Here is a 16,009-nt window from a genome sequence, read left to right on the forward strand (position 1 = left end):
TCCCACCAGCACTGAGCGAGAGCCCCTGGTGCTCCCCGTCCTCACCAGCGTTTGGTGGCGTCGGGGTTTGGGGTTTTTGCCGTTCCGACAGGTGGGTGGTGGTATCTCGTTGCTGTCTTAATTCCTGTTTCCCTAGGAATAGTAAGCATCTTTTCGGATGTTTATTTGCTGTATCTTCTTTTCTTGAAGTGTCTTTCTGGATCACTGGCCCATTTTTAAATCATCCTTAACTTTTTAGTCTATTTACAGTTAATATCGTGCCACTTCGCATAAGAAGCAAGGACTTTGCGGCAGTAGAGTCCCTCCCCCACAACCTCTGAGCCCTTGCTGCCGTGCACGCTACATCTGGGCTATACGCGGGGTGTTGGGTCCCCCCCAGAGTTCGAATGTTGACATCCTAACCAGCAATGTGGTGGCACTTCGGGTGGTGAGTCAGGAATGGGATTAATGCCCTTATAAAAGAGGCCGCAGAGCACCGCTCAGCCCCCTGCTCTGCGAAGACGGCCATCTCTGGCCGGGAAGCGGCCCTCGCCCGACGCCCGTCTGCTGGCGCCGCGACCTCGGGCCTGCAGGCCGCAGCCGCCGCGGCGAGGCCCCGGCCGGCGCCCGCTGGAGCAGGCGGAGGCGGCGAAGGCACTGCCTGGTGCCGCATCGTCGTCGCCACTTCGAACCGCCAGCTGTGTTTTGAAGAAATTATGAAAAGAAACTTACAGATCAGGTTTTGTAGTTCCCCACCTGTTCGCTGTTTCTGGCGCTTTTTTATTTTTTCCTGAAGATGCCAACTCCTGAGCGGCGTGTTGTCCCTCCAGCCGGAAGAACTTCTTTTCCCTTCTGCCGTTTCTTAAAGCGCCGAACTGCTGCTGACTAACTCCGTCAGCTTCCTGCTTCTCTGAACTTGTCTTTACCTTGCCTTCATTCTGAAGTACGGTTTTTAGGGTACAGGATGCTGCCTTCAGAGGTTGATATTTTTTCCCCACTGTTTCTGATGAGAAGTCGGCTTTTGCTTTGTCACTGTTCCCCGGCACGGAACGTGTCTCTCTCTCCCCGCCTCGGACGCTTTCGAGGTGTTTCCCTTCGTTCCTGGGCTGCAGCGCTTCGGCCCCGCCGCGGGCTTCCTTCTGTCGCCCTGCGTGCGGCTCCTCGTTGAGCTTCCGTGCTGCGTACATTTGTTCTCACCAGACCTGTGAAGTTTCCTGCTGCTGCTGCATTTAATGTGTTTCGTGCGCCATTCTGCCTCCTTTCTCCCTGAGAACAAGTACGTGTATGTTAGAAGTTTGCTGTTGTCCCTCCAGTGGCTGGCTCTGCTGCTTTTTCTTTATCTTTTTTTCTTTCTGCTCCTCAGATTGGGTAATTTCTAATGATCTGTCCTCAATTTCCAAATTGCTGTAAGCCCAGCCATGAATTTTTTTATTTCAGATTTTTTTTTTTGGTATGTGTATATTTTTACTGAAGTATAGTCAGTTTAGTGTTGTGTCAATTCTGGTGCACAGCACAGTGCTTCAGTCATGCATGAACATGCATATATTCCTTTTCATATACTGTTTCACCGTAAGTTACTACAAGATATTGAATATGGTTCCCTGTGCTGTACAGTATGCACTTGTTGCTTATCTATTTTATATATAGTAGTTAGTATCTGCAAATCTCGAACTCCCAATTTATCCCTTCCCACCCCCTTACCCCCTGGTAACCGTAAGTTTGTTTTCTATGTCTGTGAGTCTGTTTCTGTTTTGTAAATAAGTTCATTGTGTCTTTTTTTTTATATTCCACATATAAGCGATCTCATATAGTATTTTTCTTTCTCTTTCTGGCTTACTTCACTTAGAATGACAATCTCCAGGTCCATCCATGTTGCTGTAAATGGCATTATTTTATTATTTTTTATGGCTGAGTAGTAGTCCATTGTATAAATGTATTTCAGATATATTTTTAAGTTCAATAATTTTATTCTAATACTATTTGTAGTTTTCTCTCTTAAGATGCTCCATCTGCTTTCTACTTACTAACATCTTTTTCTTTAGTTTTTGGACCTACTTATAATTGCTGCATGAAAGGCTTGTTCTGCTCATTTCAACCTCTGTGTCATCTAGGATTTTTTATTTTTAATTTACCTTGGGCAGCCTCTCCAGCCATGCACCATGTTGACTTCCACAGAGGGAGTAAAACCCTTGGTTTGCAAAAGAAGGCTCAGTCTCTGATAGACTTTCGCAAGCGTCCTCCTGTCGTTTGTATCGTAATTGATCATCTTACTGGATAGGAATTTATCGTGACAGACTTCTCCCTGACGCCGGTCTGGTGGGGTCATCTGACACCCTGCCAGAGCCCAGACGCGTGAACCAGAGTTGACTCCCTTTGGCTTACCATAATTAAACTTTCCCACAAGTCGTCCCGTTGCTGAGACAGACGAGGTTACCGCGTCGTGGACAAAGTCCCACCAGCACGTGCAGTCGGTCAGCTGCCAGTTCTCAAATTCAGATTCCCCTGAGGGCATCCTCAACAGACTGTCACACCCACGTCCTCCTCCCTCAATAGGGCATGGCCCCTCTCACCCCATGGAGGTGGGGGCGGTTCTCAGGGAGGAGGCCCTCGTGCAGAAGATCTTTGCCCTGAGAGGTCAGGGCAACACTGCCCACCTTTGCAGCCCTGTGTGGGAACATGCCTGGGGTCAGCAGGATGGGTCTGGCCATGTCCTGACAAGGCTTTTTCTCCACATCAGCAGCCACTTTGGTCCTTAGGAGGCCCACATGGTCGACCTCTGCAAACCGCCCAGAGCAGTGCCGAAAACCTAGCAAAGATGGTTGTGGTTGTTGCAATCTCTAAAATAATTAAGAAGAATTGCATTGCTAGCTGTCGAAGGCACTCGCTCAGATGCATTCTTCCCCAAAACCAAGCCCAGGGAGCTGAGGGAGGGTGTAGGGAGGATCTGTATCCAAACATCTGAGATCAAACCCAACCACGCAGAGCACGAACCCCAGCTCCAAAGCAAAGGAGGGAAGAAACAATCCAGTTCCTGCCTCCGCGGCGCCGTGAGTCTGCAGCGACCCTGCAAGTCCTCAGCCAAGACAGTTACGAGACACTCCCCAGATGTCAGACGTGGTCGCCCGGGCCCTTCGGTGCACTTTGCTTTCTTTGTCACAGCAGAATGTCTAACAGGAGGCGAAAGCATCTAGGCAAAGTCGCACTGCAAGTCAGCCGGGTGTGACTTCTCGGAAGCACAGGCCATGGAGAGGGCGCCTGTGCCTTTAAGGAGCGAGGCCAGGCCGCTGCTAATCACACCACTGTACTGTGCCCCCGTCAGTAGGAAATGGCCTCCTCCTGCACGTCTATTTATGACGGCCATAAACGGTGAATTGCGGTGACTGTGCCCTGGGCTAGAACATCCTCGGCTGGAGGTGCCAGCAGAGCAAAAGTGGAGCAGAGGTGAGCCCTGCCTTCCCTGGAGGGGGGCAGGGCACCCCTCCCTACACAGAGCCTTGGAAACAAATGCACCCTCGGTGTTCAGGGCCTCAGAGTGTCTCTTTGGGCCCAAGTACCGTGGGTTATTTTCCCTCCTGCAAAGCAGGACACCCCTTTCTGAAGGGATATCTGTTTTTTTAAAAAATGCTTTGTGTGCGGGAGGGTAGAGCTCAGTGGCGGAGCGCGTGCTGAGCGGGCACGAGGTCCTGGGCTCAGGGCGGCCAGTGAAAAATAAATAAGTAAATAGACCTAACTACCTACCTAACCCCCACACACACAAAGGAAAACACACAAACAAACAAAAAGAGTAATGAAAAATGTAACGCTTTGGAAGGGTGCCAGTCGACTGTGTATTTGCTGGAGGGCGCTCGGTCTCTCAGTCCCCGGGTGAGGGTGATACGGTGAAGCAGCCCGAGCATCAGGTGAACAGCGGAAACGCAACAGCAACCTCGTGCAACACTTGCAGACGTGTCAGAGAGGTGGGGACCGTCCGGACTCCAGCGCCGCACGCACGCCCACAGGGTATTACTCCTTGCACCACTGAGGGGGTCAAAAGCTTGGGGTTCAGACGCCCGTGCGGATGTCCCCGTGCCGCCCTCCCTCGGTGCGCAGGTGGGAGGCCCGTGCATTACTGGGGCTGTGAGGGGCCGTTTTCCCCGGGGTGGGGGAAGGTGCGGGTCCCGGCCCACCCAGGGCTGTGGAGGGTGGAAGGCTGGCCGTGGCTGCCATTCTGTTCAGCGCTGGGTGGAGATGCACCGATCAGCTGGCGGGCCCTACCGAATCAGCGCCTCGTGTTAGACCAGTCTTTAGAGTGGGAATTGTAGGGTTGAGCTGTCCTGTCGATCTGTTAAACCAGAGTTTTATGTCATTCTGTGCCACGGAGACTCAGGATTTATCTGAAACAAGTAAACAATTCCTGGAAGGGCTGGGAGAAGCGGAGGCGGGCTCCTTGAAGCATCCGCAGCAGCCCAAGGCGGAGCCTGGCATCGGGGAGGGCGGCCCGGGGTGGGGGTGGTGGATGCTGCCCTGGCTACTGGTCGGGGCGGCTGTCTAAACACCGCAGGGGAGGGTGCCCGTCCTGCCACCCCACAGGCTGAATCCTGCCTGCAAACCCCTCTAGGCAGCTCTCCCGTCATCTCCAGGGGGTGGGTGGCTCCAGACCCCTCAGTTCTGTTCCAGGAGCGGGTCCTGGGGCCGCTCTGGTGCAGACCCACAGCAAGATTTGGCAGCCTCCTTAAAACTAGACTCAGAACTATGTATAAAGCAGGTAAAAAGCCACGACCTACTGGATAGCACAGGGGACTCTATTCAATTTCTTGTGATAACATATAATGAAAACAAATCTGAGAAGAAAATGTAAATATGCACGTATATGTGTCGCTGAGTCACTTTGCCACCCGCCTGAGACTAACGTTGTAAATCAACTACACTTCACTAATACATTTTAAAAATAAGAAAAAAACTATTTGAGATTTGCAGATACACACTACTATATGTAAAATAGATAAACAGCAGGTTTCTTCTGTGCAGCACAGGGAACTGTATTCAATATCTTGTAGTGACCTATAGTGAAGAAGGATATGAAAAGGAATGTGTGTCTGTGTGTGGACGACTGAAACATGATGCTATGCACCAGACATGGACACAGCATTGCAAACTGACTATACTTCAATTTAAAAACAATTTTTTTAAGGTGGGGAGGGTATAGCTCAGCAGTAGAGTGCATGATTTGCCTGCACTAAGTCCTGGGTTCAATTCCCAGAACCTCCATTGAAATAAATAAACCTAATTACCTACCCCGCCCCCCCAGAAAACAAAACAAAACAAAAAGCTAGACTCAGATTCTGCCAGACTTCAAGACAGTCCTGGAACTAAACTCTTCTCTAATATGTGAGAGACTCTGCCAGCACCAGCATTTCCCCCCAGACAGGCACCTGGGAGCGCCTGCCCGGGCCAGTCCAGGCGAGAGCAGATGAGAAGCAGCTCAGACCTGAAGAGGCTGCTGACGGGCCTCCTGAGGCCCTGCTGTGACGACCAATCACCCGGGGGCCGAACCTTGCCGTGGTGCCCAGGAGGGACTCACAGTGAAATGGAGCAGTGATGTTCACCATACGGCCCCAGGCCCGGGACGACTCCTCAATGACACGCCGGCTGCCCTGGTGGAGCAGACCTTTCTCTGGAGACCACGGGCTGGCTCCGCGGCGGCCTCCATCCGCATGGACCAGCTGTGGTCCACGCTGCCTCCCGTTCTCTCAGCCTTGTCTCCTCTCCCAATTTTCTAAAAGAAAACCTTTAAGGTCCAGAGGGGACCCTGAAGACCGTGTCATGTCCAGCCCTTAATTGCCAGCATCCCTGGTTGCTGCTGGTTATTCTTAAAGCTATTTAAAAATTCACAAAGTAAAATTACTTGAATACGCTTTCATCTTTAAATTTCAGTGTATGCCACACGGCATTTAGGAGAAAGCGGTGGGGTTCCCGCATGTATCCGTTTTCTGATCGGGAGCGCTTTGGCCACGAAGGCTGGGAATGACTAACATTTGCGAATGAAAACTGCTTGTCACCCCCACGCCCGGGGTTCAGGGGTGTCTGCAGCCGCGAGGGCACGGGGGCTGGGAAGGGCTCCTCCGGGACGTTGCGGGGAGGGTGCTCCTGCTTCTCAGCCTGGCACTGGTCCCCTCCAGAGCTCAGCCTGTCACCCCGGGGCTGTGTGGACACCCGGGAGAAGCTCAAAGCAAGAGGGGCGTCAGGTGGACCTGGAGATTGTCCTTCTGAGTGAAGTCAGCCAAAAAGAGAAAGAAAACTGCCATACGATATCGCTTACGTGTGGAATCTTAAAAAAAAAAAAAAAAGGGGGCACAAATGAACTCACCTACAAAACAGAAACAGACTCACAGACACAGAGAACAAACTTACGGTTACCAGGGGGTGAAGGGGGTGGGAAGGGGTAAATCGGGAATTCGAAAATTGCAGCTCTTGGGGAGAGAGGGAAACGTTCACTGTCGTGATTGCGGTGGTGGTTTCATGGGTGTGGACATCTATCAAAACCATCAAACTGTACACCTGAAGTATGTGGAGTTTACTGCACAGGAGCCACACCACAGTAACGGGGTTAGAAAAAGCAGAAGGGGTGTCGCCTGTGGCTTTTGGCAGCTCTTAGCGATGTAGTAACACGCCCGTGGCGACCCTGAGCGACGTAACGCCACCTGTGGCCGTCCGTGACCCTCAGTGGCGCAACAGCAACTCCTGTGGCACTTGGCGACCCTGAGTGACATAACGCCGCCAGCACCAGCAGCAGCTCACAGGCGACACTCACCACGGGCCAGGCACTGTCCTGAGCAGTTCGCACACAGTAAGCCACAGTTCAGCGTAAGTGCCGAAGTCCCCTGGGAGGAAACAGTGCCCCGCGGCAGGAATTCCAGTGCGCTTGGCTGGGGCGGGGGAGGCGCCCATTTCCTGGTCAAGCCCTGTTTATGGACGTGTGGGTGTGGTTGGCCTTCTACACAGAGGCATTTTTTTGCTCTTTTCCCCTTGAAAAGAATGCAGATTGTGCAGTATCTAAAGAGGCAGCTGGGGCTAGATTACCTCTGTGACATCAGTGGGAGGACCACGACCTGGCGGTGGGGCTTCCTCGCTACAGCCTCACCTTTGTGCTGGTGCCCTTTCTGCGGATTACAGATACATTGGCCCGGGTGGCACGCAGGTGAGGTGTAGCTAGGACACGGACCGGAGTACGGATGTCCGAATGTCCGCACTGCAGACAGAGCCGGAGGAGGAAGGTATGGGGTACAGTGACGAAAAGCATCCTTATTGCTTGGGCTGGACATTAAATTTAGCCATTAAAATCCTGTAATGCTCAAAGGAACCCACCTCAAAAGTCCAAAGGAAAATTCCTCTTTTTCTTTCCATTTTGTACATTAAGTTTTTTATTTAAATTTTTTCTTTTAAAAAAGTTACAGAGTCACACACAGTTGTAAGAAAAAATGCAGAGAGACACTGTCTGCCCATTTCCCCCAGTGGTGACGTCTTTCAGACTCTAGTGAGATCTCACCACCGGGCTGCTGACACTGATGCAGCCCGGATCCAGAACATTCCAACCCCACGAGGATCCCTGCCGCCATCCTTTTATAGCCTCGGCCAAGCCCTTTCTATTCCCCACCCCTCCTCAACCCTTGGCAATCATGAATCTGCTCTCCATCTCTACAATTCTGTCACTTCAAGAATGTTCTATCATCATGTTCATCCAGTAGGTGAGTTTGGGGATTGACTTTCTTCACTCAGCGTAGTTCTCTGGACATGCATCCGGGTTGTTGCGTGTATCACAGGTTCAGTCCTTTTTATTACTGGGTAATATTCCACGGTGTGGCTGGACAGTTTGTTCATCCAGTCACCTACCAAAGGGCATCCGGGTTGTTTCCGGTTTGGGGTTATTAAAAATAAAGCCTCTCTGAACATTGTGTCCAGGCTTTTGTGTGACTATAACTTGTCATTTCTCGGCCCCAGGGTGCAATTGCTAAGTTGTACGGTAGTTGCACATTTGGTTTTTTTAAAGAAACTGCCACAAGGACCGACTGTATAGCACAGAGAACTATGTTCAGTTTCTCGTAATGAACTGTAATGGAAAAGAAACTGAAACATATATGTATGTAAGACTGAATTGTCTTGCTGCATACCTGAAACTAACAGTGTAAATTGACTATGCTTCAATACAAAGTAAGAATTATTTTAGTTCATATATATATATATATATATATATAGTTGATAACATGGGTTTGAACTGTGCAGGTCCACTTATGCTCAGGTTTTTTTTCAATAATATAAGCTATAGTACTACGAAAAAGAAAAAGAAAGAAAAAAAAAAAGAAAAAGAAACTGCCAAAACATTTTCCAGAGTAGCTAGAAAACCATTTTCTATTCCCACCAGCGATGTGTGGGTTTACTGTGCTTTGTGTTTCCTAGGTTCTAGATTATCGAGTTGAGATTTTTCCTCTCTGCTATTGCAAGCATTGCAGTGCTATAAATATTCCTCTCGGCACTGCTTTGGCTGTGTCCCACAGCTAAATTTTGATGTGTTGTATTTTTCATTTTCATTCAGTTCTGTGTCTATTTCTGTATCCCTTGAGATTTCCTTAGCAGTGTGTTGTTTAGCTTCAGAGCATTTGCAGTGTTCCTGCTGTCTTTCTGTTACTGGTTTCTACTTCGATTCTCTTAAAGGTCAGAGACCACACTCCATATGTTGCAATTCTTTTAAATTTGTTGAGGGTTTTTTTTGTGGACTAGCATGTGGTCTGCCTTGGTGTATGCTTTGTGGGCACCTGAAAAGAATGTGTGTCCTACTGTTAAGTGGAGTGATCTATAAATGTTAATTGTTGACGGACGTATAAATTTATCTCAAGACTTTGAGGTAGATCACTCACTCATGAAGCTTATGTGACCCATTACTTTTGCCGAAGATTCCAGAATAAGAGGTCTAAAATCCTGCTGTGTTCACCAGGGAGGCCTGTGAAGCCTTCTTACTGGGTGTTCTCATCAGTGGGGTCGCCATTCCCTTCCCTGGTGGGTACGGGTGTCTCTGAAGGATAGGGCTCAGATCAGCTCAGCAGTGTGCTTCCTGGCTGGCGTTTTCACTCTCACAGCTCTAAGAGATACAACAAGACTTCGGTTTTCTTCTCATCATCTGAGTCATAGAGCCGAAGCCAGAGGGAATCTTGGGTCATCTGGTCCACCCTTTCATCTGGCAAGTGGAGGGGTGGGGTCTGAGAGGCTGACTTTTAAAACATGTTTATGAATTAACATTATGTTTATCATAGAAATGTGTTAGATATAGAGAAACAAAAATAAAGGGAAAAGTTTACACATAATCTTACAACCAAAAAGTAACTACTACTGTTATTTCAGAGTGTACCCTCCCAGTGTTTTCAAAAATCAGGTCACATGGTGTTACAGGCTTTTTTTACTTCAACAGTAGACATGAGCATTTTCCAAGGTATTATGTCTAATAGCAGAATATGTTCCCATGGTGTAGAAAAACCGTCACTTATTTGATGTCCACTTGATGGACGTATAGGCTGCTAGGGTTTTCACTGTGCTAAGTAACAGTGTGATGAACATCTTCTGTGAACACACGTGGTTGTTTCCTAGAAACGGAGGCATTAGGGCACAGCACATGAACGTTCTGAGCTTTTGAGACTCATTGCCAAATTGGATGATTGAGATTATTTGTTTAGGCAGGCTTGGTTTGGTTTTGATTTGGGTTGGTTTTAGTGGAGGGTTAGGCCTCACTCAGGTCAACATGGAATCAGGAGGAAGCCTGATTTAAGTCCTCAGTGTTTAGGGTGTGAGCCGAGGGCCCCGGAGCCAAGAAAAGAGCTCCCCCTCCCCAAGGGCACAGAGTTGCTGGAACAGGGCCACACAGCCCACACCTTCCTACAAGGCATCCTGCGTTGGGCCCAGTCAGGAAACAGGAAAACGGGCAGGTTGTATTCAGCCTGGGGCCTGATCCTTGTAAAACCAGCCACGCAGCCCGGTTTCATGTGACAGGCAACCAAGGGGCAGCCTCGCTCCCCCCGGCCCACTTCCTCCCTGGGACCTGCCTCGAGAACAGTGTTTTGCACTTAAAATATGCCTTGAACTCACTTCGTCATAGTAATTGCCCTCATAAAATGGACCAGGGCCCTACCTGAAAACTAGTCCCGGATTTAGGGACCCTGTCCTGAGCACCTTTTACTGCTGGTGCCGACGGCAGGGGGACCACAGCCCCGGCCACTCTGCCGAGCAGCAGCCCAAGAGCGAAAGCACGTCTGCAGGTGGTAGGAGACCCCAGGCCCAGGTGAGGCCCTGCAGCCGGCAGATGGCAGGTGGCAGGGCGTCCCTCCAGGTGCCCGGCGTCAGCACCGCCGCCCACAGCATGCAGATGCGGCCCCTGACGGTCCGAGGAGTGTTTCTCCCATCAGTCTCTCTTTTGTCATCTGCAGAGAAAGAAGAACTGATCCAGAGCGTGCTGACCCAGGTGGCCGAGCAGTTCTCGAGGTGCAGAATCTCCTCGACACGCGGTCCCCAGAGCGCGGTGCTTCCTCTCTCGGCGGCGGTGCTGGGCCCCTTGCTCTGAGGCTGTCCTGGCCGCCAGGCTCCAACACAGCACTTGAGAAGCCCCCTTCCCAGTGACATCGCTCTGTGACTCGGATGGGGGCCAGAAAGCGTCCGCCTTGCACCACAGGCCGTGTCACGGGGGCACTTTCAGAACAAGAGCCCCTGTTGCTGAGCATTCTCTCAGCTGGCCTTTCTGGGGCCAGGACTTGAACCTACAAGAGCGGACAGCTTTAAAGGAGGGTTTCCCTGAGCTCCCATGTAGCTGGAGGGGCTTCCTCTCGTTCCGAGTCAGCCTGCCAGTTCTGGAGGAAATGCTTTCCGTTCCCTAGCTACTTCACTGGCATTTTAACCGGCCTGGGGTAGTTAAAATGGGGAAAGGGCAGAGGGTATTTTCTTAAAGCCCAGGAGTTGTTGAACTGTATGACTCAGAGGCCTGGAGAGGGCACACCAGGTCCCCTGAAGGCGGTCTGCGCCCAGCAGGGTGGGATGGGGGCTGGGTTGTGCCAGCTGTGAGCAGAGGACGCGGGTCCCCTCCCCCCGCCCCCGGAGAGCGTCTGCTCACTCTCAGGTGTGGGGACGTAAAGACACCTGCTCCGTGTCCCCGTCTTGGAGAAGGCACCCTCGAGATAACTGGAGGGTGTGTCCTGTTCCTCCGCACCCCCAACCCCGTGAGTTCCACAGACGCAGCTCCCCTGCGCGCCCCTCACTGGCCTCCTGTAGACCTCACCCTTGGCAGGGAGCCAGCAGGCGTTGGCTGAACCCATTTTAACTTTGAGGATTGTGTGAGTTATATTGATGTTTTGATTTTTTCCCCCCCAGGGCATTTAAAATCAACGAACTGAAAGCTGAAGTTGCAAACCACTTGGCCGTGCTAGAGAAACGGGTCGAACGTGAGTGGGGTTTTTGCTTCCTTTTCCGTGATGCGTCTTTTAACCTCTGTTTCAGTTAACCACGGGGCCCAGTGGGGTGTGGTGAGGGCCAGGGAGCGGAGGCCGAAGGTGAGGGCCTCTTCTTTGTGAGCGGCTCGGAATTTACCTTTGAAGATAACAGGGGCCAGAACAGTGACTAATCTTAAAGCGTTTTATCCTATTTTAAAAGTAACTCAGTAACACAGGGCGTTTGTAAGTGTGGGGATAACTTGCAACACAGTACATGTCACAGTAGGACGGCGCCTGGCACCCCGTCCCCTCCATGCAGAAGAGCCCAGAGTGAAACCATGAGGCCCCCAGACCCAGCCCCCTCCAGGGACGACCTTCTGCAGAACATCCAGTGTGTGTCTCTTTTTATATAAGTGATCCGCTGACCCATCCTCTCTGGTTTCATGAGGTTTTATGTTGTTTCTTGGTAATTTTTGGAAAATGCCTACGAGATCATCACCAAGTCTTGATTCAGTGATCAAGGAGCTAAAACTCTGGGAGGAAAACAGCTTCCAGTCACTCAACCTTTGTGTCCCCATCCATAAGATAAGGAAAAATGCTTGAATTCCAGGTGGCGCGTAGTTCCTGGTTAGGCACACAGCGGGACGGCTCTGTCAATGTCAAGGCCAAGGTTGCCGGTTCATGGGCACCACATTCACTGACTTCGGGATGAGTACACAGAATCCAAACCCTAGAGCAGTGAGGGTCGTGGCATCACCAGACTCTGCCTGGCTGATTCGTATCATAGGACTCACTGAAGGTCACTTTTCACATCTTGTATGAATTGCTCAGATTTTTCTAAGACAAAAAATTCAGGATCCTCTTAAAAAACAAAAGCTCACCTAAATAACTTGAATCATGATTTACATGGTCATACTTTTCCAAGTGCAATGACGTTTTTAAAATCCGTGTGGTTGTTGGAGCTTCAGAACCGTTTTATTTTCCCCGTTGGTGACGAAGAAGCCACCAAGAGAGGAAGTGATCTGCTCAAGTTCACTCAGCAAATTGCAAAAGGGAATAAAACTGGGGCCAGCACCCAGCCCCGGCCGGGCCACTCTTGCTGTCGGCTGAAGAGGCTGGGCCGCTGCGAGGAGGATGCAGGTTAGAAAGATGCAGTGGCAGCCCGCCGCAGGGGCAGCCGCAGGCCCTGGTTGTGCCTGCACCAAGCAGAAAGGGGGTCTTTCCCCGGGGGACCTGGGGGAGCCCCCCTGGGTGCTGGGCAGGTGCAGAGACAGGGCTCAGCATGTCTGAGGCAGGACCGGTGCCCCAAAGCCCTCATAGAGCTGATGCCATGAGAACACCCATCTCTTATATCTGAGCCCCAGACGTGCAGTACCTCCCCTCGCGCCACAGGACCTGTGCTTGGGCCCCCAGGCCCTGTGGCCACTGCTGCCAGCATGAGGCTGCTTCTCCGTACACCAGCTACAGGTCCAGAGTCTGGGCAGAGCTGGACCACAGGCCCATGCCGTCGCTGCAAGGGAGGCCAGAGAAAGTGAATGCGTCCGTTTCCAGCGGCTGTCATGACAAAGGACCGCAAACCAGGGGCTTAAAACAACACACACGTATTCTTCCGTGGCTCCGGAGGCCAGACGTCCTGGATCAAATTGTGGGCAGGGTCAGGTCCTTCTGGGGGAGAGTCTAGCTCTGGGTGCTGCCCACAGGCCTCTCGGCTGCATCGCTCCAGACAGCCACCGTCTCCCACGGCCCCTCCCCTCCCCTCTGCGTCTCAAGCCTCCTTCTACCTTCTCCTCTCAGGGCACCTGCCTTTGGACTTAGGGCCCACCCTAACCCAGCGTGGTCGCACCTCGAGATCATTTTTTCTGCACAAGGTCACACTCATGGGTTCTGGGGGTGGGGAGGTGAGCCTGTCTCCTCGGGGGCACAGGTCACTGCCGTGAGCATATGATATTTCCGTCTTGTGCAGGGGGCAAGCTCAGATCCCCACCAAGCCCCATCGGGGAGAGAACCCTCCAGACGTGGGAAGGGTTTCCAATAGAGAACACAAAAAACGCTCACTGCCGAGTCACCACCTACATTTACGGAGGTGGACAGTCGCACAGTCACCGCCTGGGGGGCAGATGGAGGGGCCAGGGGACAGCAGGTGCACCCCCCGCCAGCTCCACCGGCTCCTTCCCGCCCTCCCCACTCGGAAGCCACCTTAAGTGCCGCCATTACTTGTAAACAGGCAAGCTGAAGAGGCCATTAATTAATTTTCAAAGCTCCCCTGGAGAGCCCTGTTGACCTGAACGTGGGAGGCTTCCAGTATCTGGCTACAGAGACAACAATCAGGCTGTGAGGTGTTTTTGTTTTGCCTTTAAGCAGCTTGTTAACTGAGGACCATTAAAGGACAGAGCCCAGGTGACCTTCTCCCCTGGCCTGCCCCACCCCCCGAGTCTTCCAGAACCAGCTGGCTCCTGGGAGGGAAAGCGTTTCCCCCAGAGCTCTTGTGTAATGAGCGTGAGTCACCTGGAGGAAGGCATCACCCCTTTATCCCCCGGGCTCAGGCTCACTGCCCGGATCAAAACCACTCGTGATTTTACTAGTTGGGTTAATTTCTAGCACAGGAGACCGAGGCACTGAAGGAGTGGGTCAAGGGAGCTCGCATTTCTAAGGAGTAGGAGGGAGGAGGGGACTGTCTTTGGAGGGCGACTTGGCAGCGGTCCGGGATGGGGGAGTGGCCTGCGGGCAGTGGGTTCCTCCCACGGCCCTACTTGGGGACCTCTCCCCACGTCAGCCCCCGGCATCCGCACCTTCTTCTGGCTGCCTGCCAGACACAGGAGCATGGCCATGGGGGCTCACACCCCCCAGGAGGTGGCTGTGATTCGGGGGGCTCTCGTGCTCTGTGAACCCCACCTGGCTTTGGGTGCACCGTCTCCTGGTGCTCGGGGCTGACTCCTTCCCGGCCCCCAGCAGCCTCTCCTTTAGGGTGGAGGTGGCCATGGTCCCCTCACCTGTGCTGAGCTCCCGGGGGTATGAATCCCAAGGGGCCACCCAGGGACAGCCGTCACTGCCTTCAACGAAGATGCGGGTCACAAGCACGGGCAGGTGACTTGGAGGTGGAGAGAGGAGGCCTTTGTAGGACGGGGTCCTGCATCGGACCTCTTGGGGCACTTGGGGAACTGGCCATCCCAGCGACTCAGAAGACCAGTCCTGACCCTGCACAGCCGTCAGGAGCAAGCCGGCCAGATGTGGGGACACAGACACACACACACACACACACACACACACACACACACACACACACACACGTAAACACACAGAGCAGGCACGTACCTCCACACACACGCACGTGTGAGCACACACACGCTCACACACGCTTTGTCTGGCCCATGTGAGCTGCTGTGTTAGGAGCTGTTTCTGCTTCTGTTGCTCAAGGAGGCACCATTAGAGCTGCCATCTGTTAACCACAGGGCGCTGGTCGGCTTGTTTTAAGTGGAATTTCCTGCCTTTTTTTTTTTCTATACCTTCTCAAGCATGTGATTCTTTGGAATCCAACATAAATTCCACCATTCCTCTTAATTCACCTTCAAAGCTCTTCTTCCTTTTACCAGATAGTGCTTTCCTTCTGCGAGGAGCCTGGGCCTCGTGGAGGTTAGAGGCCGTTGCATAAACACAGGACAAGCAGGACCTCCCTGGCTTCCTGGTTGGAGGGGGACCGTCCAGGGCCCCCCCTTCCTTCCTTGTTTGTGGGACACGGGCCGCCATGCCAGGGACTCTGCCTCCAGCCTTTGTCCTGTGCCCCGGCCTGGCCCACAACCCACATGCTGGAGAGCTGGCCCCGGGGGCAATGTTCACCGCGGGTCCTGCGAACAACCCAGAAAACGCGAGGCTGAGACCGGACCTTGCTTTTCCCCTTGTCACCCGGGAAGCGTGCTTTGTGCAGGTTCCTTACTGAAGTCTTTGGAGGAAGCACTGAAACGCGGCCCCCTTCATGTGTCTGGAAACAGCTCTGGAAGCTCTGCAGCCCAGCCAGGCCCCACCTGCCCTTGGCGGCCCCTTGGGAGAGCCGGGCGGGGCGGATGGAGAAGAGGGTGGATGGAGCTGCCTCCATGACCGTGACCGTGACCATGCTGTGCTGTTGTCTGGGGCCCTGTCCCCAAAGCCAGCGTCCTTCTTAGGAAATCACTCCTAAAGGTTCTCGGCATCAGGGCGGCCGTGGCCTGTGGAGGCCCACAGAGCCCCTTCTAATGTCCCAGAGAGGACAGCGGCGTCCAGGTGACGCCACCTCTGCCAGTCAGCCTGCCTGGGGCCCGCGCCTGGATGGGGAGAATAAAGCGGGGCCTCCAGTGCTGGGTGGGGCTGGGGCGCCTCTGCTTTAGTTCGGGGATCTGCTCTGTGCCCAGTTAAAGCTTGAGGGGAATGCGTGGGCCGTGGCAGAGGAACCTGACAGCGTCTCAGCCGTCGTCGCCCTGTCGGGGCAGGACCTGCGGGGAGGCCCAGTGCCGGCGTCCTTCTCCCTCCGCCAGGGTGGGATGGCCCGCGGGGCAGCTGGGGAATCTTCCCACAGGCAGCCCAGCTCCAGCAAGGCCGGGGAGCCCACGGCCCAGGGC

At 52.8% G+C, this 16,009-nt stretch overlaps 1 protein-coding gene across 3 annotated transcripts in view; it reads left to right on the forward strand.

The window, feature by feature from the left end:
- PDE9A (phosphodiesterase 9A) overlaps positions 1–16,009 on the forward strand; it is a 92,020-nt gene that overhangs the window by 49,853 nt on the left and 26,158 nt on the right. For all 3 annotated transcript variants that reach the window (XM_064476295.1, XM_064476313.1, XM_064476306.1), the window contains exons 5-6: positions 10,428–10,482; positions 11,362–11,432. In XM_064476295.1, the coding sequence (XP_064332365.1) occupies positions 10,428–10,482; positions 11,362–11,432 (126 nt within the window). The remainder of the gene's footprint in view (positions 1–10,427; positions 10,483–11,361; positions 11,433–16,009) is intronic.

Source organism: Camelus dromedarius, chromosome 2, assembly GCF_036321535.1.
Source record: "Camelus dromedarius isolate mCamDro1 chromosome 2, mCamDro1.pat, whole genome shotgun sequence".
NCBI lineage: Eukaryota > Metazoa > Chordata > Mammalia > Artiodactyla > Camelidae > Camelus > Camelus dromedarius.